Source organism: Oryzias latipes, chromosome 14 (assembly GCF_053564925.1).
Source record: "Oryzias latipes strain Hd-rR chromosome 14, Olatipes_Hd-rR_3.1".
In the NCBI taxonomy this organism is placed as follows: domain Eukaryota; kingdom Metazoa; phylum Chordata; class Actinopteri; order Beloniformes; family Adrianichthyidae; genus Oryzias; species Oryzias latipes.
In genome coordinates, this window is record NC_136250.1 from 29,106,879 (window position 1) to 29,133,122 (window position 26,244).

The 26,244-nt window shown below is 43.3% G+C and overlaps 2 protein-coding genes across 7 annotated transcripts in view; one reads left to right on the top strand and one right to left on the bottom strand.

The window, feature by feature from the left end:
- Positions 1–7,095, top strand: part of lig3 (ligase III, DNA, ATP-dependent) — a 12,476-nt gene extending 5,381 nt beyond the window's left edge. The window contains exons 8-21 of the mRNA XM_004076805.5: positions 50–218; positions 714–869; positions 2,374–2,505; positions 2,579–2,658; positions 3,548–3,635; positions 3,709–3,786; positions 3,856–3,979; positions 4,590–4,732; positions 4,808–4,882; positions 4,969–5,115; positions 5,295–5,445; positions 5,551–5,630; positions 6,045–6,131; positions 6,663–7,095. Of these exons, the coding sequence (XP_004076853.1) occupies positions 50–218; positions 714–869; positions 2,374–2,505; positions 2,579–2,658; positions 3,548–3,635; positions 3,709–3,786; positions 3,856–3,979; positions 4,590–4,732; positions 4,808–4,882; positions 4,969–5,115; positions 5,295–5,445; positions 5,551–5,630; positions 6,045–6,131; positions 6,663–6,896 (1,744 nt within the window). The 3' untranslated portion in view covers positions 6,897–7,095. The remainder of the gene's footprint in view (positions 1–49; positions 219–713; positions 870–2,373; positions 2,506–2,578; positions 2,659–3,547; positions 3,636–3,708; positions 3,787–3,855; positions 3,980–4,589; positions 4,733–4,807; positions 4,883–4,968; positions 5,116–5,294; positions 5,446–5,550; positions 5,631–6,044; positions 6,132–6,662) is intronic.
- The window catches only part of rad51d (RAD51 paralog D), a 26,238-nt gene extending 386 nt beyond the window's left edge, over positions 1–25,852 (bottom strand). Inside the window, exons 1-12 of one of the 6 annotated variants that reach the window (XR_013647483.1) lie at positions 24,073–25,852; positions 23,924–23,985; positions 18,505–18,623; positions 12,421–12,502; positions 12,116–12,250; positions 11,951–12,046; positions 11,759–11,846; positions 9,816–9,886; positions 9,143–9,310; positions 8,673–8,809; positions 6,599–6,889; positions 32–294 (exon numbers count right to left, since the gene is read on the bottom strand). Coding sequence is in view for 5 of the 6 variants with exons in the window: in XM_020709167.3 (XP_020564826.1) it covers positions 8,714–8,809; positions 9,143–9,310; positions 9,816–9,886; positions 11,759–11,846; positions 11,951–12,046; positions 12,116–12,250; positions 12,421–12,502; positions 18,505–18,623; positions 23,924–23,985; positions 24,073–24,154 (999 nt within the window). In the remaining variant the exon portion in view is untranslated. Of the gene's footprint in view, positions 1–31; positions 295–5,847; positions 6,937–8,672; positions 8,810–8,829; positions 9,047–9,142; positions 9,311–9,815; positions 9,887–11,758; positions 11,847–11,950; positions 12,047–12,115; positions 12,251–12,420; positions 12,503–18,504; positions 18,624–23,923; positions 23,986–24,072 lie in introns of those variants that run through there. The other 5 variants (XM_020709167.3, XM_020709168.3, XM_004076806.5 and 2 more) reach the window with 5 other exon arrangements.
- Between the last annotated feature and the right edge of the window lie 392 nt (positions 25,853–26,244).

Below are 26,244 nucleotides of genomic sequence, written 5' to 3' on the forward strand. Positions count from 1 at the left end.
AGTCAACGCGCCGCAGTCGGCTCCTTCTCACCTGCGCCTCCTTGTGCAGCTTGGACGCCGTAGATCCGAACGCGTACGACGCCTTCAAGGCCTCCCGTAACCTGGGCGACGTCATCCAGAGGGTTCTGAGAAACCAGCAAGAGGCGTCCAACGGGTCGGGACCCCGGAAGCTGCTGACGGTTGAGGCGTCACTCATGACGCCCGTGCAGCCCATGCTGGTGAGCGCACACGCCGGCGGTTCTGGTCATGTGGTACTTGGGGGGTCGCAGAAGACGGATTTTCCTCGTTCCAAGTCTGGAATGTTTCAGAAAATTCTCTGCTGGTGTACCTGCCTCACTTTTTTTCACACACAAAATTCAATATGACAACAAGAGAACGTCCCATTTTTAGGTTTTTTTTTGTTTCAGTTTTTAAACCGATTACTCCTCACAGGTTCAGGTAAAATCCTTTAGTGGTCCCTCTTTTATGGCAGGGGTTACCTTCTAAAAATGATCTGTGAAGTAGGAATTTGCCATGCAGTTTTTCTAAACTGAACGCATTCTGTACAGGAGATTGATTGACGAGGTTTATAGCCAATCAGGTTGCAGAACACAAAGCGGTTTGAAAAACGAACAAAACCAGAAACCACAGAGGGTGAAGTGCGATATAGCGGGGGACCACTGTACATCCAACCCGATGGGTTTACCTGTGCTGCTTTTCTTCTCTGATTGCAGGCCGAGGCGTGCAAATCCATCGATCAGGCCATGAAAAAGTGTCCGAACGGGATGTACGCCGAGATCAAGTACGACGGCGAGCGCGTGCAGGTCCACAAGAGCGGCGACTCGTTCAGCTACTTCAGCCGCAGCCTCAAACCCGTGCTGCCGCACAAGGTCTGCCCCACTGTTGGAAGATACTTCTAACTGACAGAAAAAAAGACCCACATTTCCCACAAACTATAAACGAAGACGCCGTCGGCATCAGGAACCAAACAACCACTAGATGTAGCTGCAGCCCGCTCTGAAAGCGGCAAATCCTCGGCTCTGTTTCCGGATCCACAATCAGCAGCTTGTTGCTATTTACTAAGGAAGCAGAGGATCCTCTGCTTCCTTAGTAAATAGCAACAAGCTGCTGATTGTGGATCCGTCTCAGGATCCTCTTTGGCCGCCCTTCTGCAGCCCCCGGCCTCTGCAATCAGGGAGTTTGTGTTAACGGTGGGTTTACGTGGTGTGTGGGGGGCTGCAGAAGGGCGGCCAAAGTCGTCTAGCGTTGTTTTCTTAGCCCGGGGCTCACGCCCCCCCACCTCCCACCCCCACCCCCACAGACGGAGAAATCCACAAGTTTTGAAAAGGACATCAAACGTAGAATTTGTCATTTTAGAATTCTGACCTGCAGCAGCTGCAGCCAAGGGACCGGATTGTTCTTAGAACCTCAGAAAAGGTCACGACCTGCCAAAAACCCACCATAGCATCCACGCACCTGTCACCTGCTGAAAAGGAATTTTGGGCATCGTGGGGGAAAAAAGGGAATGGGGCCAAAAAATATTTCAAAATCCACACGTGTCTGGAATTTCCAAAGGAAGATCTTCAATTATTATGGGATGGCCATAGGCCTACAGCTTGGCTGCCATTTGGTGGCGAAGTGGGAAATTTTGACCCCTAAATCTTCCCCTAAAACGGGAAAATTTTGCAGCATTTTAACGGCGTTAGCTCGCAAAAGTGGCGTTTCCCTGCTGCTCGCACATTTCTACCAGAATATAATGAAGATGGTGGTTGGTCTGAGCTGAACAAAACAATATGACGCACGATGACGTGAGCATATTCAGGTTAACAGAAAATCCTTCCAAAAGTGACACAAACCTGTTTGTCACTCCCAGGCGACTTAAAAATAAATGGTTGCTATGGAAATATCACCAACAGAATTGCTGCCACATTGAAATCGTGTTTTCTTGACGTTATTCGCCTGTATTTACGTGCGACCGAGCATAAAAACGGATGGAAATTTGTGTAGGAGGCCACGTCATCCGCACAGAATAAATGGTCTGAAAATAAAATCAAATTCCAATTTTAATCAAACTTTTTCCTGCTTTCCTTTACAAAAAATGACAAACGTTAGATTTTTTTTTTGCTGAGATAGTGTCGTTTGTGGCATCATTTTGTAGGTGTTGGGGGGGGGGGGGGATGATGCTTTTTGAACTGAACTGTAATAGCTCCCTAATTATAGTCGCGTGTATTTCTGAGCAGGGCAGAGAACGAGCAGGCATGAATGGACGACAGGGACATTCATTTCTGCTAATCAGCCAATCAGAATCCAGTACTGGCCTGGACCACAGTATAATATTCACACAGCGTCGAGTCCTTGTTTAAATTCTGATCCCTGTGCGTTTGTGGTTTTCAGGTGGCCCATTTCAAAGACTACATCCCTCAGGCTTTTCCTGGAGGACACAGTATGATTCTGGATGCTGAGGTCCTCCTAATTGACACAAAGAGCAGCAAACCTCTGCCCTTTGGGACTTTGGGGATACACAAGGTGAGGAAGAACTTTTTTATTTTCCCTCTGACCAGTCATTGTTGTCACACTTCAAACCCTTTCCTCCCCTCAGAAAGCAGCCTTTCAAGACGCCAACGTGTGCCTTTTTGTCTTCGACTGCATCTACTTCAATGGCGTGAGCCTCATGGAGCGGTAAGGCTTTCTCCTCCACACACAGACGCCTGCGTCCCCGATGGAACAATGAAAGCTACGGCGTTAATTCAGCTCTGCACAAACCCGAAACGCTTCTCTGCAGGCGTCTTTGACGGTTTGCCGCCTAACTTCATTCTCTTTCAGTTAGTCTTCCTCGGTTCTCCTGTTTATGGCTCTCAAACTGCTACAGAAAAGTCCTTATAGTTCACGACTGTCAGTTTTTTCCATCTAATGGACACAAGGAAAAATAGCTAAAAAAAACAAACAAATTGTCTCTCTTTGTTTAAGACTTTCTGTGTCTGTTTCCTACCCAGATTTTAGTCTTTCAAAATAAAAACAACCTTATATTTGGCTAAAATGAAGGACGTCGGCCTGTTTGGTTTTATCAAAGATAAAGAGAAGCACATGGGGTCAAAAAGGTTTTTTTGCAGGTGTGATTTTGGGACGTCCCGATCCGATCAGAAATCAGGCCTGATGACAAAGTTTCAAACTCGGTCGGAATCAGATATTCAATTTTCTCTCAATATTGTGGTCGGCGCTATATATTTAAGGCGTATTATTTCAAAGGAATACTCGGGTAGAAGTAAGTCTGCTCATCTCGAACGGATAAAACGCAACAGAATGTGGCACCAGTTTATCCCGTGTGCTGTCTTGTGGGGTCCAGATGACCCAACGTTAACGTGCCTCGGAGGCACGTTAACGTTGGGTCATCTGGACCCCAGAAAGATGAAGGAAGGAAAAGCAGTTGGGTAAAGTTAGAAAGATATTCTTCATGAGAATGAAGTTCCGTGATGTTCTCATGAATGTTTTGAAGTTCTTTAAAATTCTGTGACGCTGGACTCCTCCTTGGTGGACTTTGTAAATAATCCAGAGGAGTCGTTTCTCTCAGGCCTCTGAAGGAGCGCAGGAAATTCCTGACGGACAACATGGTGGAAGTTCCCAACAGGATCCTCTTCTCAGAGATGAAACACGTCACGGTAGGCGTTTCCACCGAGCGCGGCTTCCTGTCGTCGCTGCACGTTAAAGACCTGCCACGCCTTTGTGTGTCAGAGAGCAGGAGACCTGGCCGACATGATAACGCGGGTCATCAGGGAAGGACTGGAAGGCCTGGTGCTCAAGGACATCAAGGTGAGCGGCGTCCTGCTTCACACAGGAAGCTGATGTTTGCAGCGCCGCTGAAGGTTCTCGCGTTTCCAGAGCACCTACGAGCCGGGGAAGCGCCACTGGCTGAAAGTGAAGAAAGACTACTTGAACGAAGGCGCCATGGCGGACACGGCTGACCTGGTGGTGCTCGGCGCCTTTTATGGGAAAGGCTCAAACGGTGGGTGATGGTCAGAGAACAGATTCAACTCTGCAAAATGAATGACTAAAGAAGAAAGTATCTGCTTTTCCTTTCTCTAAACTTTGGTTTTAATTCTGCAGCACGTGTCATGTGGTCTGTCACTCCACCCCTTTTATACTTTCAGGATGACAAAACATTTCAAAACTTTGAAAAACGTTGGAATTATTGATGGGTTTTTTAACGTGTTCTTGTTGCAGTTTTCTGATGGAGGACATATGTAAAGAAAATCAGCTTAAAAGTGCACGTTTGAGTTTTTGTTTATTCAAATCATTGTAAATCAGGAGCAGATAAAAAAAACGATGCTGGACGGGCCACAAGCTGAAACAGAACTCTGCAGAAACTATGTCAACACAGCTTTTTTGATTTTTGGCACAAAAAAATAGCATAATCATAATTAAAAGACCACTGGGAACACTTTAAAAAAAGACCAAAAGATGATCAAAGTGAAACCTTAAACAATTTAAAGCAATTTTCTTTGTAGCAATCTCATGAAGAAGGTCATACCCAAAAAAAACTCCAAAGTAAACTCAGATTGTCAGCAAAGCAACACTCGCTGCTCTAAAGTTGTACTTGTTCTTCCTCCCACCAGGGGGCATCATGTCCAGTTTTCTGATGGGCTGCTACGACCCAGACTCAAAGAAATGGTGCACCGTGACCAAGTGCTCCGGAGGATACGATGACGCCATGCTGGCCCGGCTCCAGAAGGAGCTGGATGTGATTAAAATCAGCAAGGTCAGAGAAGATCCACTTAGAGAGGCGGAGCTGGAAAATTCCAAACAGTCAGGAGTTCATCCTCTGCTTCTGTAGGAGCCGAGCAAAATCCCCGGCTGGCTGAAAATCGTCAAGAACTATTATCCAGATTTCATTATCCGCGACCCTGAGGTGAGGTGTTCCGCTCGGCGTCCGGATCCTGCAGGAAAGCGCCAGCAGTGCTCGCGGGCCTCTCATGTGCTGCTTCCCTCCCGCAGAAAGCGCCGGTCTGGGAGATAACCGGTGCCGAGTTCTCCAAATCGGAAATGCACACCGCCGACGGCATCTCCATCCGCTTCCCGCGCATGACGCGTATTCGCGACGACAAAGACTGGAAGACCGCCACCAACCTGCACCAGCTCAGGGTGAGACCTTCAGTTTCCTCAGCGGCCTAAAACACAGACGTTTGGGCAGAGATGGCCGACGGCGAGGTGTGCAGTCCAGCTGATTATGTCCCGCTGAGAAGACGGGAGGTCATGTGACAAATGATGAAGAGGAGGAGCAGAGGTTCATGGGTTTAAACGTGCGTCCATCGCTCCCGCAGGAGCTGTTCCGCATCTCCAAGGAGCACTGCGACTTCAAAGTGACGGCCGGCCCGTCCACCGCCGACAACAACAAAGGGTCGTCAGGGGGGGACAGCACGGGGAGCTCGCCGTCGCCCTCTTCCAACACGAGCGCTCCCCCCAAAAAGACGGGTAAGTTCATCTCTGATGTCGAGTCTCCCTCAGAACGTCTGTTCTGGCTCCAAATCAAAGGAAAAGAAAAAACCTCAATGTCAATCTGATGCTAACATTTCACAGCTAACAGAACACCAACGAAAGCAAAGGCCCAGAAGTCGGAACCCCGCACTCCCAACTCGGAAGCTTCCAGCGCCAAAAAGGTGGGCAGGGCCGACGTGAACTGATATTTGGGATCTGGGTCAGGTTCGTTAAGAAAAGAGGAAATCCTGCCGGACTTTAGTAAAAAGTGTTTGATCCGACGACATTTAGTCACTAAACAGCTGCAGACGTCTCCATGGAGAAACAGTCTAAGATTTTAAACGTCTTTTACAATTGTTTAAGCTGAATGCACCTTTTTAATTCAACAGCAACGTAAAATTGTTTACAGTTCATTATTGCTTTATTTATAACACAACAACATGAAATTATTCAGTAAGAAATGTCAGCAGTTCCATTATAAACTCTGGAAAGTTCAAATAACCGTTTTGCTCTCCAGTTCTTCTATGAGTAGCTCCGCCTAGTGTCCAAACCAGGAAGTGCAGTCGTGTAAAACTGACTAGTTTTTCCACAAACAGATGAAGAAAAGCGAAAATGTCAACAGCAACGGGCAGCAAAGTAAACCCAGAGCGACCCCCCAGCTCCTGGAGGCCAGGAACGACAAGGTGGGTCCAAAACCCTCCCTGTCCTCCCCCAGGACTCGCACTGACCGGCGGTCCTCACGAGGGCGTCTACAGACAGACCAGCGTTTGGGTTGAAAGTAGAAATAATCAGAGAACAATGTAAATGTTGTCTGTGGTTCTGGAGCAGCTGAACAATAGAACCGGCTTTATTCTTCTTTAATGTTCTGATTCAGACTCAAGCCTTTTATGAGGAAGAGTTTCAAACATGACATTGTTGTCCTCGCGGGTCTGGACGACCCGTAAAGTCTAAACGATGTATAAAAAAGCGGGCAACTGTGTTTGATTTAAAGTTTAAATGAGGTGAAACTCCTAATCAAATCCAGCCTTCAAACTTTGGTTCTGGACCGTCTCAAAGGTCCAGTTCTACTCCAGAGAACCAGTTAGAAGCTGAAAGACTAGATTAAAAACAGGTCTGTCAAAAAGTTATTTTCTTCCAGCGAACAGCTTACTTCTTCGGTTCTGTACGCCGGGGGGGAGGGGCATGACGCGTGTTTGTGTTTGGCCGCCCTGCAGACGCTGCTGGACATCTTTGGTGGGGTGAAGCTCTTCCTGCCCGCCTCCATCCAGGACGCCGACAGACTCCGGAGGTACTTCGTGGCGTACGACGGAGACCTGGTGGCGGATTACGACGCCGCCTCCGCCACGCACACGCTGGCCCCACCCGGAGAGGACAGCCGGGCTCAGAGGGTGTCGCCCAGCTGGATCTGGGAATGCATCCGGAAGAGGCGCGTGGTGCCCCCCTGCTGAGAGAGTTGGAACCATCAGCCTCGGCTCTCAGGAACGGGTTCTGCAGATGAATTAGCAGATCTGATGGACTTTTTCTTTTTTCTACTACAAACGCTAAAATCATGAACTGAACACGAGATGTAGATGAAAGCAGACTTCTGTAGTTTAAAGTTAGAACTGAAAGCTTGTATTAAATCCTTGGTTTTTGTCACAGATACAAGCGACTCCTCGTCTCTTTTTTTAAGCACTTTTAGGCAAAAAAAGGAAAACGTTCACAGAGTTTACGTTAACGCCACATACAAACGTGTTCCCAAGAAAAGTGCTGCCATGAAGCTCAAACACTCCAGAAGAAGCTCAATTAAAGTTGGAAGTTCTCAAATGAAAACGTCCAAAAACAGGGCGCTAGCCTGTTTCCATGGCAACGGCCACCTCAACACTAAATAACTAGAGGAAATACTGATTAGTTAAGGATTTAAAGGAAGAGAACTTGTGTCTACAACTTTTTTACTACGCAAATGAAGGTATGGAAGTGTATTGAGTGCATTAAAAAAAGTCTGGTATTTATTTCTAGATAACTTTCTTTGTTTTTTGCTGTAAATCTTTATGAACTACAAAGTTTATTTTTTTACAGCAAAAAGGATTTTGAAGAAACAAAACTTTAAAAAAAGAAATTTTCTCGAAAAAAATCTCGAATAAAACAAATTCTCTAAGAAAATCCTGGGGACAAGGAGACGAGTACAAAGCGCATTACTCCAACAGATTAAGCTTACTGTAATAGTCATAGTACTTTAATGATTGAATCTGTATCAGCAGTAATGAGTGGGAGATCAAATCCAATTGGTTGATTATTCAAAGCACTTTGTTGACTGTCCCTGCTCCACTCTGGAGCTTCATATGGAGTGGGCGGAGCCTATTTGACCTTGAACTCTGGTTGTATTTTATTTTCTGCAAACAAAAGTGAACCTTTGTACTGAACACGCCCACAAGGCTTTTGCTGTAATTGCTGATCAACTTGTAGTTTTATCGTATTTTGTAGTTTTACATTTTTCCTTCTTCAAAAATGAAGAAGAAAAAATGCTAAAAAAAAATGCTAAAACAAAAAAAATGATAAAAAAAAAAAAAATTGCTAAAACAATCCTATGGCAGCCTGAAGCATTTAACGATTCAAATAAATCCATTTATGCATTTGACCAATTGGATGGACCCTTTCCGATGTCGACCAATCAGATAAGCCCTTTCATGTTAGATGTTTGCCTCCTACATCAACGAGGGTCATTTGGAGTATCATTTTTTTAAACTGTTGCAATGAGATGGTAATGATGTTCTTGGTTGTTTTGCCATTTGTTTATATACCGCAAATTATATAGTTATCGCAAAATTGATCACTAATATCGCACATCGCAAGTACAACTGAAACAACTGAACAAGTTTCTACAAAAAAAATGTCATTTCATGGAATGCAGCTCACTTCCAAGCATAATGGCTGTTTTTCTGAATAAAGCTTTAATCATAGAAACTGTAAGAAAAACCAAAAAAACGCGGATGTGGCCTCAGTCCTCTGAACTGAAAAGCTGCTGATGACGGTTTACATTCAGGTCAGCCAATAAGAAGGCTCTAAATCTGACGTCCTGTCCACGTTTTCAAATCTGTCCCCTTTTATCCGGGGACTAGACCACCTGAGCTCTAAGAACCAGGGTGCCCACACCGGTTCTGTTCCGATCAGACTGTCCTTCTGTCCTTCAGTCTCTGGAAACGGTGGCATTCTGGTGGAAATGTTGCCCACAGGCGCTCACCCACCTTCAGTGTGACATTTGTGTGGAGGATTATCGTCTGTGTCATCAGGAGTCGGCTTCATCCCGCTTCCTCTTCCCCGAGGACCGCCGTTCGCTGCGACTCCACCACTGCAAATCCAATTCCTCCTTGATGAGACACGGCTAGGAGGCAGAGAAACATGGCAGCTGATTCACTGGCGGGTCTTTGTGAACGCCGTTAGCTGACGTGGAGACTAATGGATCCGTCAACATCCACTGCAGAACCAGTTAGTGGGGATCAAACCGGAACACCGGCTGTTAAAAGGTGTTGGGTTTAGGGAGCGAGGATGATTAAAGCTGTGAGGAAAACACCAGCAGACCGTCGTGCGCCGAGCGAGCACACCTGTCAGCGATCTGGATCTGCACGAATCGTCGTTTACATCATGAATTACTGCCGATCTCCCCAGCAGAGAAGGTTTTAGACGGAATCAACAAGTCCTCTGCAGGAGGAGCTACCTGTCTGGAGGACTTGATTAGCGTCGCCGAGCGCAGAGTGGAGCTGCAGCCGCTCGGCGCCCGGTCCGTGCGCTCCAGCAGGATCCTGCTCCTGGGAATGTGGCTCCACGACGCGCCGAGGCCGGGCTGCACCTCGCCGCGGCCGCCTCTCGTCACGTGGTTGGTCACCTGGAAGACCAGAAACCGCCGTGTTTGGATCCAGAAAAGTCACACACGCACAAACGGCAGTCATTCCATTCTGGGGTACCTCAGGGTTCTGAGCCCCTCTCTCAACTCTTTTTACGCCATTAATGCCGTCATTTTGCAGCACAGCAAACATTGTGCTGCAGTTTTCATTAATGTGAAAACCCAACATGATTTTGTTGCTTCAAGAATGAACTCATAGAGTTCTGTGGTTCCAAAACCCCCAAGACCCAAACCTGGAGGAGGTGGATCTAGAACCGTTGTAGCAACAACCGTTTTAATCCAATCTGCTGATAAGAAAACTACAAACGCTGCAACAACATCCTAAACTAGGTTTGTCTTTTCATCTCTGCACTGCATCCTGACATCTTCCTCATGCAGAGAGCACTCCAAAGTGATGGGACGTGACACCACAGCAGCTGCAGAGCCAACTCTGGGTTTGTTTTGTAATCAGAGCAGCTCTACTTTCCAAAAGTACGACTGTTCTTACCAGAACAGCAACGCCGAAGTCCTTTGCCATCGTCTTTAGAGCTAGTGCAGCTTGGATCATCAGGGACATGCCTGAGGCGCACAAAGTGGAAGAGAGTTCAGAACATGGACGCAATACGTTCAGCGTCACAGTCCGGGCCGACGGGAGACAGAGAGCACGCTCAGGAACGGGTCCTCGCCGCAGATATGGACCTGTCAAACCATCTGCTGCTGATAGGACGTCCAACATATAATGACACTGTGGAAAATGAAACACAAACGTAAAGAAAATACCCGTCTTTGATTTGGTCTGAGCTAAAACTGAATATGTTCGGATCTTCAACATCGAAGAAGATCAGAAACTTTTTTTAACTATCACTAAAACTGCAGTTTTTCTGTTTTTATTCTCGCTATATTTTGGCTTTAATCATTAAAAGTCGTCTTAATGTAAACGCAGAGAAGCAACAGAAAGATTCATCTTGAACTTTTGTCCTTCTTTTACAATAAATGATGATTATAAAACTAAAATAACTGCTGGAATTGAGCTTTTTTTCTCACCTTTCTTCATTAATGAAGCTATTCCACAAAATAACTTTCTATTTATGTTCAGTTGTTATCTTGGATATTCTTTTATTCAACCCAGAACAAATTCATTCTGGGCTTTGGAAGTTATTTTCAAATTTTCTTCGTTTATTTCTGTAGCAGCAATTAGCAGCAGCCCAAAAATATAAAATAAAAATAGAAAAAAACTAGAAGGATCTGCATTTCCAGTAGAAAATGCAGGGTTGAATACTATATGGCTGAATAAAAAATGAAACTTAAAGGGTACTGATTGGCAAAAAAATAAAGAAATGATCAAAGTTGGCCATAAATAAAGTGAAAACAGCACAATAACAAAAAAGATATTTTTGTGAAAAATGCCAGAGCCGGGTATCGAACCAGCGAGCTTCTGCACCAAGGATTCCAAATGTGTTTAATGGAGGCCAAAATCCTGCGTTCTTCATCCGTCGATGTTGGTTCAGGGTTGAATTTGGTTTGGAGCTGTTCAATATTTTCAGTCTGTTGAGAATCATGCAGTTCACGTGTGTTTGACATAGTTTACACACGATTATCATGTAAATCTAAAGCAATTGTGAGTTTTGTGTAATTTTTGCTACATACACGCACAGGTTTTTGTCTTTCCACAACCGTTCCAAGTATGTCTGACGGACTTCTGCGCATAAACCACCGATGTGTGACTTTTAGATCGTGTCTACGGCACACGAAATGGACGGACGAACCAGGGGAATCTGACTGATCAAAAAGCATTGGGAGGGCCTGCGGCGGGCGCTGACCATGGTGCTGATGTGATGACATTCAGTGTTCTGAATGTCAAAGTGAAGAAATTCAATGAAGCGTGGGTTTACGTGTTCTTTGTGTGGTTTATTCGTTCTTCTTCTGTGGTTTTAATGTGGTTTATTCGTGCTACATCTGTGAAAATTTCAACTTTTCTCACTTTTCCCCGTGTGTACATGTATGATCAACTTTCATCCATGCAAAACGCATAAAATGTACAGAACTAAAGCTGGAGTAACGTTGATGTTAGTTGATTTCAGAGAAAATCTGACGCTTCTTTCTGAGTTTCCGACCTTTTTTTTTTTTAATTCCTGCTTGTTAGATCCGGGTTTTGTATGTTTTTGTCAACCTGTTGGCTGAAGTTCAGTTGGATTCAAACCTGAGTGTTTTCCAAGGAGATGAAACTCCTTTAACATTTTCCTTTAACTGTTTTCCTTTTTCCTCCATTGTTTGTAGACTTTTATGTGTCTGCGTTGTTTTTGTTGACGCTTCCAAAATAAATAAATAAATAAGTAAAAAGCGCTGGTGCTTCAGTTTTTTCAGAAAGTAATCTGCAGACTTGGAGCTGTGAGGTGTGACCTCGGTTTCAGGCCTGACTGACTCTGAAGGAGCCGCAGGAAGAGAAATCACCTTCATTTTGCTTGCCTCCCAGCAGAGGAGAGATAACAGCTGACACAGAGTCCACGATCACGGCCTTGACAGAGCCGCCGCCAGACGCCTGTCGCCAGATGCGGGGAAGAAGAAAAAAACCACTCATTAGAATTACGATCCGTCTTTCTGAGCCGCAGCTGCTAAATCAACGGCAAAAGCGGCAAAACCGACCTGCAGCAGGCCGCCGCTGCGAAGGGTGGACAGGCGGTCGCGCAGAGAGTACGCGTCGAACAGGCGAAAGACGTGAATCCTCTGAAGAGCCTCCATCTGAGGAAGCAGCTCATCCGTCATGAGTTCTGCAGCCACATCTGCTCAGATCTAAATCCATCAGCTCACCTGCTCGTCTCGGTCGCTCGTTTCAGATTGGAGCATCTCCAGCAGGCGGCTCGCCGTCAGCCCCCCCGTTGTGTCGATATAAATCACCCTCTGCTTCAGTTGGTGGGAAACGTGAACTGCGACGCCGAAACACACCTGGAAGACACGGGGAGGCGCTCAGGGAGCAGGTACCGATAGTCCAGACGACGACGCCAGCAGCTCGCACAATCAATCTGAGAGGATGCGTAACCCGGAGAGGATTTCCATATTCCATGAGAGAGGCGGGAATTCTAAACGAGGTGAATTTATGAGGCGGGATTGCTCACCTGAGATTTACCGCTTCCAGGGCCTCCAGACAGCTCCGTTACCTCTCCAGTGTACAGGCCTGAATCCAGCAGTTTGTCTAAGCTGCAACAAACAGGGAGCCATTCATTACTCACCGCCACCGTCATTAACCTTCAGCGTCAAGTGGAGATGCAGAAAAATGCAGATCTGCATCAGATCTTAGGTTTTTGTTTAGGTTTTGCTCGTTTCTTTAAAAAGTTAGCTCCCTCTCGTCGTTATGAATAACATTTCGTTAAGGTGAGAGTCAGAAACTAAACCCAGGAAAAAGGCTGGAATTGGAGCAGCGAACAGTCTATTTGTTTAGTTTCAACCATCGACTCTATATGAGACGTGGACGGAGTGACCCCTCCCCCAGGCGTTCCAAACAGGAAGTGGCTCCAAGAAGCCAAAATCCCATAGACTTCTATAGGTAAATAAACAGCTGTTACTTTGTCATTCTATTGGTCAGAAGAACCACTGTTGATCCGATTCATTTTATTAACATCTTGATAATCTTCATTTTTTCATCTTTTTTCTGCAGTTTACATTTTTCAAGTTATAAACTGACCAATCAGATTTGTAAATAAAAGTAGGTGGAGCCTGCTGGCCCCAAGTCCAACGTTCACAATGTTTGACAGGCAGATTCTCGGTGGCCCGCTTTCAAGTGTAAGGGGTGTGGCCTTCCAACAAGCTCACTTCTGATTGGTGAGAGTGGTTGCCATAGAAACACAGACCGACTTGGACCAATCACTGCTTGCTGACGTCGGTCTCCAGCATAATGGCGTCTGATTGCAGAAAAAGTGGCAAATTAACGGACTTCATTTGGTTGGAGCCGGAAGGGTGACGTCACACTCAGTCGCTCCAGCTCTCAGGCACAGCCAGTGGGATGGCCATCTCCTATTCCTGTCAATCAAATGGCCACGCCTTGTTTTTGTAGCACATTCAAGGTTAAAGATAAAATCTATATTACCCTAACCTTCACAGAAAGTCTGCCAGTCTGGCTTTTCCCTGAAAACCCGCTGTACTTAGTTTACATGATTTAATCGTGGCGTTCATTGTGAAACCGCCCACTAGTCGCCTAGTGGTAGGTTGATGAACTGCACCTGGCCTCGGTTCTCAAACAAGCTCTTCTCCAGAAGCCCAGGGCTTGATCCTCAGTTTCTTCAAGAGCATGCTGAGTTGTTTTGAGGGAGCTTTCCTAATCACAAGTCTGACTTTGAATCAGAAAAAATCCAGATGTGATCAGAAAAGCACTAAACTGGAGCTGTATGGAAGCAACATTTGTTTTTCAACCAACCAATTTGACGTCCAGTGATGTAAGAACCTTCAAACTGGATGATGGAGCGGCTCCAAAAGTCGAATCAATTCTTTAAACTTTGCTTTTTTCCAAACGATAATACGGAAACATGATAAATATCATTCATTTAATTTGGTTAAATAGTTTTTTTTTTGTAAAAAGAGGTTAAAAAATTGATTTTTCTGCTTTGATATTGGAAGTTTCTTTCTTTTCCCACCACTACTTTGTAAAGTTTGTCTATAGTTTGTCTAAATAAATCCAGTCTGCCTCTTTAAAATGTACGTTTCGGTTATTAAAAAGCTCCATTTGTGGCTCTGGTCTATGGCTGCTTGGGAATCTTGTTCTGCTGGCTGGTCCGTGCCGTCCGCGGAGTCTCGTCTTCTAACTTGTGATGATGGAGATGGCAGACATGCACTTAAATTTACATAGCCAAGGTCCTCCAGCTTGAAGGTTAAGGCTGCGCTCCCGCCACCCACTCAGCGCGTGATTGTCGAGAGAAGAAGTGAGGGGGATGGACGTTATTTGCATTACTTCTGCCTACACTGACAACAGAGGGCCGTGCTGCTGATGAGACATCGCGTTGCGCTCTTGCAAGGATTCAGACATTCAGAAAGTGATTGCCCTTGAAGAGTCGCAGAAAAAGGAAAAAAAAAAAAGTCAAGTCTTCGGTAAACAGAGAAACACTCCATTGAAAGAGGAGCTCACATTATAACCCACAGCAGTCCTGGGCTGCAAGGACCTCATTGTTTTCACACCACTACTCAACAACTCACCAAAATTTTGACCTATGACCTCGGAAAGAAGCCGCCATCTTACAATAAAAAAAAAAAGTCACCCTTAGAGCCCTTAACAAACTTAACTCCTCATCGGGATTTTCATCAACTCATCAAGTGTTATTGGGAAGATTCCTCAGGAAAATTGTTAGTTTTTATATTTTGGCCCCTTTTTCTTTTACCAGAATATTGTGAAACTGTAATACATGTGTGGTCTGCTCCAGCCGAACGAAACGATATGACATACGAAATGAACATATTAGAAATATGGGCGTGGTTCACAAAAAAACCTCTGTTGCCAAGGAATTCCAAAAATGGACTCTTGCTGATTCTTCTAAGAATCACGTAGACCTGTTTGTCACCCCCGGGAGACCAACACGTAAAATGGTTGCTATGGAGATAAAACCCACAGAAGAGCCGGTATTTTCAAAAAAATGCAGCTCTGACCAAGACAGATGCGTCCAGAGTGAGGGGCATGTAGCAGCCGCTCAGCGAGTAAGGGGGCGGGTCAAAGGGGGTTGTGGGGGCGAGGGGTGCCAGCGGGTCATCCAACGCCGCCCACTTATTTGAACACTTTTTTTTTTTACTTTAAAGTCCTTTTTTCTTTGTTGTACTGAAGAACGGCTCCAGGGAAGATCTTACTGAAAGTTTTTTGGATTCCTACGGAGCGTTATGCTGAGAATGTCTCACAATTAGCATAAAAAACAGAAACTTTTTAGTTTTTTTTAAATAAAATACTTTAATGAATGTTGCTCATTTAATTTGAATTATTGTAAAGATAGCTCTTGATTCCTTTCATAATGGTTTTGAAAGTGATTACCTCAAATCTTTCTAACCTTATCAAACTATTCCTGATATAAAGTGATGCTATGTGTATATTTTTAAAGAGCTGATGGATGAAAACATTTGGGCTGAACCCAGAGTGACTCAGGAAAGAGCAGCAGTCATCAGAAGGGGGCAGCCATGACACACCGCAGAAAACCAGAGAGACGCCGTGCGAGCCCACTCCTGTGCTCTTTGTTTTATATCACTGATCTCAGGCTCTTACTAATTGATGAAAAAACTCTTTACAAAGCGGCGCAGACAGAAAAAGAACACCTGCGTTCGTTAATTATGCTGAAACTGTGCGTTTGACGGTAGGAAAGGTCCCGCCTCATAAATTATGCCGCGCCGGAGCATTTCTCTGATTTGTCCAGATGAGTCTGTGCCCTGGCTCAGAAATATTTCCCTCTTCAAAGTGGAGCATCTGCTCTCCGTGGCTTCTGCCGCGACGGCGTGCAGATGACTTAATCATGGTAAACCAAAGCCTCTGAGTGGGGTAGTGGGTTCCTTTTACGACGGCGAGCCGGGGTTTTTCCAGGACCCGTCGGCGCAGTTTGTTTTTCAAGCTGGCTGCGGTCAAGCTGGGGGCAGAGTTAATGCCGCTGATATATCAGAAGCCACTTTAGGCGGCGGCGACAAGCCAAATGGAACGGCGAGCAGAGAAGTCAGCCGGAGCTGCCAGCTTGTTTCCCTGGTGCCGAGATGCAGCGACCAGGGCCGCTCCTGAAACACGCCGCTGCGTTTTAACCGCCGCCGCCGCCAGACGGACGAAGCTTTCCGCACCGGAGAAGCTGGATGAAAAGGGAGTTTAACAAACAGATCATCAGTGAAGACAACAGCGATCGATGCAGCTCCAGGACACTACGGTGGCCCTGAGGTCCAAATCCTTGATGCGAAAAGCATAAAAAGGATCACCACAATAACAAAGCAAAACAAATGATTAAAAAAAAACACATTATAGTTTAGAAATCAAAACAAAATTCCCAAATAAAAAAAGAAATGTTTCGGGGAAAAAAGGAATTTCCACAAATCAAAATGAAATGTTCAAAAAAGAAACAAAATAAGAAACTGGTATAACATGAATAAACATCATCCAATCAGGGAGATCCCTGATTGGATGATGTTTATTCACCTTTGCAGTGGCCACGCCCACTGCAGGGGTCAGTGATTGACCAATCAACTCTTTAGCACAGTTCAGATAAAACATCCTTTCCCTCTTCTTCAAATCTCAAAGGTCATTATCCAATCAATGACGTCCCTTAACACCTACAATTTACTGTTTCATTGTTTTGTGTCATTTTTCAAGCTTTCATTTTCAGTTTCTGGAAACTACTTTTGTTTTACGTTTTGGCTTCTGGAATTTTGCTTAAATTTCTAAAATGTTATGTGTTTTTATTTATTATACTTTTCCCTTTATCATTTTCAGTACCATCTTTAAAATGTTTTTGCATTAAGTGATTTGTTGATGTGATTTGAACTTCAGGGCTAACAAAAAGGATTTTTGTTTGGTAAAATAAATTCATATCCAAAAAACCCTTTGATCTGATAAAAAAGTGTAAGCGTGCATCTTCATTCGTCTGGTCCTTTTTGATTTAAGTTTCTGGACGGCACAGCGCACAAGAAACCCGGGTTTGCTTCATCCAGTGTGGGTCTTTGATCAAGACTCTTTATACTGCTGCCTAACTATGAGTCTCCCTGTACCGGTCCACAGCCCGGATATAATGCAGAGTGGTGTCAGGAAGGGCATCCTGCGTAAAAATCTCTGCCACAACACCTGTGCTAATCAGTGAAAGCTGATTTGCTGTGGCGACCCCTGACGGGATGTGCCAAAAGACGAACTACAACATCTGTAGTGTCATGTAATGAAGTAGTTTGTTTAACAGTAAAACAAAGAAACTTAAAGACCCACAATAGATGAAAATGGTGTTTTTAATGTCCTTGTGAGATTTTTCTGATGATGGAGGAAGAAAATTAAGATTAAAACTGCATTTCTAAGAATTTCTTTATTCAAATTGTTTAGGACCAGGAGTAGACAAACTAGCGTTGAAGAAAATAAACTGGGCGGGGCCATAAGGTCCCTGCTCCGCCCCTTTCTGATTCATCCACCTGCAGACAAATAGATCCATGAATGTCTTAGTTTTCCTCGTCTGAACTGGAACCTGGATCAGAACTGTACGGCTGGATAGCTCGGATATCGCTCGCTATTTTTGTTGAACCGCTAATGTGAGGTTGGGGGTGTGAGGGGCCGTAAGATAGCAGGAGCGGGTGTAAACAGCTCCTAACAAAATGTAAAAGGCCACTGGGAACGCTTTGACAACAGATGAAAAGACGGTCGCAGTGGGACTTTGAAACACGTCATTTTTCTGAATGTGACGTATCGGTTCAAATCCACATCACTCAATGAAATCAACTCACCCCAAGAACATTTTTCTTTTGTTTTTTTGAATGGTTTTAGAAAAGGTGCAGCTTGTTTTTCAGAGAATCAAACTCATTTAGACACAAAAAGAGAAGAACTTGGATTCTGGAAATCATCCTTTATTATCGTTGTGATGCTGACTTTCACCTAAAGCATCTTTAATATTCTATGTGGCTTCCTTTAGATATAACAATTTAGTTAGTCAGTTTTAACTCTTATAACTTTGTTTTTGTAGTCCACAATTTATCCTTTATTGTCCTTCTAAATTTGCTCTAAACCTTCTTTTAAAAGTCATCAACTGAAAAAAGTGCAGCATGTCGACAGCTAAACATGTAAAAAGGAACAGTTTGATGATAAACAAGTCAAACTTTTTGAGAGTTGCATGAATGTTTGAGGTAAAACACCAGCAAATAATCAGGATTTCTACATTTGATTTCTACATATGTTTGTATTGACAGTATTTTGAAAGCCTGTTTTGTCAAAATAACAGTCGGTAGAAAACGCTGACATCAGCAGTAGCAGCGTTTGTAACGCAAATATTAAGTCAAGAGGTGATCTCCACAGTGACCTTTGACATAAACTATAAATTAACTTGGCAAAATAAGCCAATTTTCATAAACCAGAAGATCTTTTCAGATAAAACATTTCTAAATTCTAAAAAAAAGTGACCCAAAGCCTCCGGGCTGAAAGACTCGGACACCAGGCGCTACATGTCCTCCACAGATGAACCATTGTGTGAGTCTGTGTTTGAGCGCTGCGTTGGCCGAACTGCGAGTACCTGGGGTTTCCGGTGGAGATGATGGCAGTGGAGCTCAACAGTTCATCGTACAGATCGGCGCCAGACACCGGGAAGGCGGTGTGCTGGGCCAGCAGCACCCGGCGGATGGCGTACAGAGCCTGGAAACAGGAGTGACAGCATGAGAAGCTCACGGGGCTAAAGCCTGGATCAACTCGACACGCGTGTTTCTGATTCCCCACCGGATGCAGATGCACCGCAGAATTACCGTCTAAAGCACAAGGACAGATCTGGGGTTTGTCGCCAGGATGGAGGACGCCGACTTTTCATCAGACTCCAACAAAAAACAACACTTCTTTCCACAAAGTACTTCTTCTTCTAAACTTAACTTAAAGTTAGCAGATAAACAAAATAAAAATCAACATTTTGCTTCTACTGTCAACTTTTTCAATGTACATCATTGACGGTACATGAGAACTGGACTGAGCGAGTGTGACGTCATCCATAAATAATGGTTTACTTCTGGCTCCGACCAAATCAAGTCAATTCAGTCGCCATTTTTCTACTATATGGTCATCGCCACGTTGGAGCCAGACGCCGTCAAAAAGTCTCTGTTGGTCTGAGTCAATGTTTCCATGTCAACCACTCTCACCAATCAGTAGTGAGCTTGTTGGAAGACCACACCCCTACCATTTGAAAACAGGCGACACAAAATCTGTCAAACGTTTTGAATGTTGGACGAGGCGGCCAGGAGGCTCCACCTACTTTTATTGAGGCAACTGATTGGCCAGTTTATCATATACAGTCAACGGTCTGTATCTGAGTTTACCTTTTCTGTAAAGGTCAGGTGCTCCAATAAATGGACCTCCTGTGGTCATGTGGTCACGCCTCTGTCAGTCTGCCCCAGGGCAGCTGTGGCTACAACAGTAGCTTACCGTCACCAAGTATGAATGAGGAGTGAATGACTAATGGCCACAATGTAAGCACTTTGAGCGTCTGGAAAAGCGCAGATAAATCTAATCCATTATTATTATTATTATTATTATGTGACCCACTGGTTTGTATTGGCTTCGTTTAAGACCGTTTTTAAGCTTCGCTGTCGCCTTGACATCCCGTCAATCAGCTTTGTGTTTCAAATAAGTAGAATGAACTTTAGCATGTTCACTATCCAGATCCTGATGCGAGACTTTGTGTAGAAGTGACAGGACTCACTGCATTTCTGACTTACAGACCCGTAACGGTTACATGGGTTAGGTCCGCCTTTCAAGACTTCATTGAGTTCATCTAAGACGACGTTGTTAATCTGACCAGAATGCAGTTTTTCCCTCAACATCATGCAAATGTTCTGACTCCCAAACATCAGACATACAACTTCCCAGAAAACCCGATCAATAATAAAGAAACCTTGTGGCACTGGGGGAGCTTTGTTATAAACAAACAGAAATTGGAATTAGGATCTGGCAACCCATCTGAGGGGCTAATACAAGCCGCAGTACGTTTACCCCGACTGGCTCTGCTTCTGTGGAAGCTAAAGGTTCATCGTAACTCCTGCTAGTTATCAATAAATCTGTCTTTGTCTAACAAAATATAAAACAAACTGGTTAGAGAATTTTCCAAGGCAGAAAAATCGGCAAAATCTGTTTAAAAAGCAAACATTTGACTTTTTATTGGTGACATTGATTTTTAAATGTGACAAACATCAAAGGAAATTTAATGTAAAAGGAGTTTTTCTTCCAGAAAATTAGGTTTTGTTTTAATTCTTCAAACGAATTGTTTTTTTTATATTTTATGTTGTTAATATGAAATAAAACTTAAAACTTACTGAAGGAGAATCACTTAAGTCCAGTGTTTTTCAACCTTTTTTGAGCCACAGCACACTTTAACCTTGACAAAAATCCCGCGGCACGTCAGCATCCAAAAAATAAATAAATAAAAAAGGAGAAAATCTATAGTCTGTATTGATCTACAGTCCCTCTGCAATCTCACGTGCATTTTTGTGATAATTGTGGCAGAAAAAGCTGGAAGCTGCAGCTGTTTTTTCTAAAAGATGAAATAAAAGTGAAGTTAGAAGATTTAAAACTGTTTGATGTGTGTCCGTTGTTTTTTCAAGACGTTTATGAGAGACTTATTGTGCGCTGAGACACTGTCACTTTAACCCAATGCATCATGGGAGATGTAGTGCATTTACTGCCGCAGAGGGCAGAAAGACTCGCGTCTCTGAGCTTCATGGTTTTGTTCACTTGTTCCACGGTCTGATACCGGATTCTGTGGAAAGCTACACCACTAAAAACGAGCTTTAGCTGGTATTTTTGTTAGAACTGAGAGATTTATGAGCAGAATCAGAACAAGGAAGTGAAGACTTTAACCACTTCTGATTGGTCAGACTGATGACGTGTGATTAATCCTCCAAGAATGATTGGCAGAGACAGTTACAGCTGCAGCTAAATCGCGGTACTACTCAGTGTTTTATCAGGGCCTGTTTGGATGAACACAGAGCTGATATCCTGGAGATGGAAAATGTTTTTAAATCAGTGAATGAGGGCAATTTCCCACGGCACACCTGACCATCTCCCACGGCACACTGGTTGAAAAACACTGATTTAGACCATCATGGCAACAGGCCTTAAGTTTAAAGATTAAAAAAACAAAATAAACCAGAAAATGGGTTGAACAACCAACGACGGAGGATTGGCTTAGGTTATACAATTATTTATACAATGGAAAGAATTTCTCACTCACTACAAATACAACTGGAGGTTTTTTACACTTCTTGGTCTAAATAGACAGAATATGTAAAGCCTATAAGATCAGACTTTATTTGAAGTGTCACTGAAATTGTGTCGTAACATTTATGTTCAGAAAATCTCAGCTCCCTCACACTATTTTCGGAGAAAGCAAGAACATTGAACATTTACATTGTAGTCTATCAATGCAATGTACAATTTATCATGTGATTTTGCTATAAAAAATACATTTGACAAAAACTAAATAGTGTTTTAGAATGACCACTTACCCTGACCTAACCCAACATATTGAACTGTGTCCCATCGGGGGGGTTGGAGGCGGACCTTCAGCTGCGTGCAGCAGCTTGCCACTGCATGCAGATACATGCAGAAGCTTGACGCTTAATCAACATTTTACTGCTTGCAGCTGCTGAATGCAGCCTGGTGCTTCATGCAGCTGCATGCAGCAGCTTGCAGCTGTTTTGCATCCGCGGACCGAAATCATCGTTCCAGGAAGGAAATTTACCCACAAACCCCTGCGCCCCTTTAACGTCGCTGCTTGGTCACAGCTTCACGCTAAACCAGCAAATGAAGACTTCCAATTACATCCTAATTATTTGGACTTTGGTTAATGATGAGGACATGCTTCGCCCACACCAACAGCTGCGCCTCACAGAGCCACAGCAAACACGCGGTTAGTTAATGGGCCAGGAACAGAAGAAATCTGACCTAAAATGTGCATCATTTTGCACCTGAACACAGTTTTTCTGATCGATACAAAGTTCATTTAGTCACTCAGAAGACTTTTACATCCAGCTTTCTGCTAAATAATTTCTCTTTTTACTCTTAAGTTTCTATAAACAAATGTTCTCCGAGCGCTGCATTCCTGAATGACACCCTAATCAACATGTGTGTCTGAATACCTTTCATTGATGTTTTGCAACAAAAAAAGTTCTCAAGTTTTGTCATGGAACAGGAGTAATCTGATTACTCTGAAGGGGCATGTCTGTCAAACTCTAAATCCGTCAAAGTTCCCGTTAGTGTCACATCTGCAGGAATCATTATTAACACCTTTCAAAGCTTCTCTGTGGTCATTCTCATATTTTAATGTCCTCAACAGGCATCGCAGAAGAAAATAGCAACACAAATGCAGTTATTTTATGCTTTCACTTTCCTAGATTTTGATGCTAACTCGAGCTGTATTTAGAAGAGTGAACAAAGCTCAGTCTTTTCTGTTTTTCTTAATCAATGTGTGACCTAATTACACCTCTGCAGCTTTTCATCGCCATCCAGCTGCTTGAAAAACAGACTGAATCTGGACTCAGACTTAACACATAAAAAAGGAACTGTGGACGACGTACAAACCTTCATCTTTTCATTTGCATCAGTTCCTGGAGGCAGAAACCGTTTCGTTAGAAGTAGCTCACGCCACAGATATCTGTTACAGAAGATCTGGTTTTTTAGTCCTCCTGTTTGCGACTCTCAAAAGTCTTCCACTGAAGCTTTTCTGTCATCAGATCCAAGTCTGTTAATGTGTGACGGCAGCAGAGATGTTGCTCTTCAGCTCAGGAAAGCCTCAACCACCAGCTGAGATCTACAACGGAGTTTTAGGGCCAGTGGGGGGGAAGAAGTAAAATTACGAGATTTTAAGTCGTAAATTTACGAGAAGAAAACTTGTAAATTTACAAGATTAAAGTGGAAGTGAGCATCCAGAACAGCAGGTGAACGCCGCGCAGCAGCAGAGCAGACCCACTAAACTCAATGGAACAGGTGAGCTGAATGTTTATTGATAACGTTCCAAATGTTTGGAAGCTCATTTGTTTGATTTACGATTTATTAATGTTTTATTCATTGATTGGCAGTTTGCAGGATCTCTGCAGCCGTTGATGAAGACATCGGTGTCCCTGCAGATAGATGTCCACTCGAATCCTTTCTTCCTCCATGAAACCAAGATCGCTACGTCTGCACTTTTTGGCATTTTCTACGTTGTAATGCTAACATAACAGACTATTTTCATTCCTCTTTATTGTTTTATGTTGAAACGGGACGTTTCATCTGGAGGAGGAGGCGTATGCAACACTGTTTACTTCAGCATTGGTGTTCGGATGACAGGTTCATGACGTAATGAGACAAATGGACTTCTGGGTATGTGACTAAAAAGGAGAATAAAGGAGAGGTCTGATTTTGAGTCGCCAAAATGTTCAGAATTTCTTTGTTTTTTTAATCTATCCAGAAATAAAGCCCCACAAAAGGCTCCACACATTTCATCTTCAAGCTAGGCTCACATAAACAGACGACGTTGGTGTTTTTTCCACTTTAATCTATGACTTTTTTCACGTAAATTTACAAGATTTTAAGTCGTAAATTTTGGGGTTAAAACTTTTTTTCCCCTCCAAGTTTAAAAATTTCCTTTTTAAAAAAACTCTATTTTATGAATTTACAATCTGGTTTTTGACATTTGACATTATAATATACCTAAAAGCTCAGAGAAGTTAATTTTGAATGATAGAGGCCCTGAAAAAGACAAAACTCCCGAAGACTTGGTGATAATATTTGTTATATGACCTGTTTAATAACAACAGGTCATTTAGATTTCTAGATTGCAGAAAAAACGTTTTTATTAAATACAGATTTTTGTAAGGGGGTATAACTTTCAAAAACAGCTGTGGGATTTTTTTGTTTCATCTGCAAAACATTTTTATTTACTTTTAAAATGATTGAGTCAGTCTGATGATTACCTTGTAGGAAACGGAACATTTCTGAGCAACTTCTTCGAGGTCAGATGAGACAAGGTCCTCCACTGTGAAAACAAGAAGTTGTTGTTGGTTTTATTAAATTTATTTGAATAATCAAATGTTTACAAAGGAGATGCTGGAAATAAACGGACCTGTTTTGACGTCAGCAGCGAGCAGGCTGCGCAGCAAACCTCCATCCAGCCCAGGACACATTCCTTCCTGTAAACCCACCATGGTCCTGCATGGCGTTAAACCCCAAAGCCGTTAGGATGTCCAGAGGCCTTCCACCTCAACGTTTGTTTTTAGCTTTCAAGCTAACTTAGTTTAGCTAACTTTTCCGTCCGGACGTTGAAGTGGCTAAACGTCCTCCCCTACAGCTCTTCCTGTATTTTATGAACCAAAAATACGTCCAAAGAAATAATAAACCCAAAATGTATTTATTCCAACTCAAATTTAATAGGAACCTATAACGAAGCTCGCGCTAAGTAGTTTCAAAGAGCCGGACAATTCCTTGTTGCTTGCCGTACACGCGAACATTCGCGCGTTGCCTCTTGGGAAACGAAGTCGCTCACGTGGGGCAGCGATCGCTCTTGGGTTAATGGCAGAATTAATTTGAGATTATACCTGTGATATGAAAAAAAGACTACCTGAATATGGATGTTACAGCATGCTATTCGACTAAATTAAATTTTAAATTAAAGACATAAATTCAATTTCACTTTCTTTGGGTAAAGAAGACTTGGCGACTTTCTGATCTCCAGGTATGAGGTATAGGTAATGCATCTGTCTGTTCTGTTGTATAATCATGTAGTGGGCAACTGTGATGAAGAGGCAGGGGGATCAGAAGACTGCAAGTTCAGTTCCCATTTGCTGACAAGTCCTTGGGAAAAACCTCAACTATGTGAGAACTAGACCAAATTAAGACAATTTAATTGCCATTTTTTTCATGATATGGGTGCCACCGTATTGAAACCAGAAGTTTCTAGTGGGCAGTGATTAGTCTAAGCTGGTCTGAATCAACATTTCTACAAGTGAGCTTGTTGGAAGGCCACACCCCCACCACTTGAAACCTATGGAGTGATTTTGTGCCATTATTCCAAGTGCAACAATCACTGTTTTGAGGTTAAAACTAAAAAAAAAATTTGAGTGCTCCAAAAAATTATTTTGCACCTGAAACAGAAAGTGTACTTGAAACTCAAAAGTACATGCACACGAAACAATTTTACTCTTTCAACTTAAAAATCTGTACCATCAAAAAAATGTTCACTCATGAGAAATTCCCTGTCTTCTGCTCTCGCAATAGAGCAGGGCACCACGTTACAAATGTGCCACAAAAGCCAACCAATAACAGACATGGATATGAAGGTTTAAGCTGATTGGTTAGAATCGTTTCATTTCATTTCATTTAGCTCGTGGACCGCATCAGGTTTGTGCGCAATTAGACGAATTTCTAACCAATCAGCATCAAAACAAATTTTTTAAAGTTCTACGCTCAAAAGTGTTACGCTTGGAATAATGGCACAAAAGTCACTACTCAGAATGTGGGCTGCACGAAATCTGTCGCGAACGTGGAGACCATCAGGTACCGCCTACTTTTATTGAGACATCTACCGGTACTCGATCAGCTCATAACTTGAATAACTTGCACTACAGAAAAAAATAACATTAAATAACGAGGAGTATCAAGAAAGCTACCAGACCAAGAATGGTTAAGCTGACCAACAGAATCACTGTACTGTAATTGTACTGGGCCGCGGATCCTGCCTCTGGTTCATCTCACACACCCATCTGTCCCCCCACTCCATCGAGATGATTACCATGTAACCCTTGTGCTATCCTAGGCACTTTAACATTGGGAATTGGGTCATCTAGACCCACTAGTGCGGCACGTTGTCATGGCAACGGCCATGACCGCAGTGGCAAAAAGAAATAGATATATAAAATGATCGTCATGATAGGTTAAATAAAACAACAGTTCAGAGACAAAGTTCACCTCTTATCGCCTTTGTTTTTGTCAGATGATGAAGCAAAAGTTACTTTCAAAGAGACTAAATCAAGAGTCAAAATAATTTAATTAATCCAAATGTCTTATTTCCCCCTTCTTAGATTTGTTTCTCTCTTTCTGTTTTGCTGCATCCCAGTCTTCAAAATCATCAAATTAACTGATCAGGTTAACGAAGACTATAAAATCACTCGTCTTTTCTACTCTCTTGCTGTTGTGAAAACTGTGGAATAAGGTTTGAAAACCTGCTTTTTTCTTCAAAAAATGATAATAATTGGAACTGATGTTTAGGCCAGCGTAGTAATATAGAATTTTTGGGCTC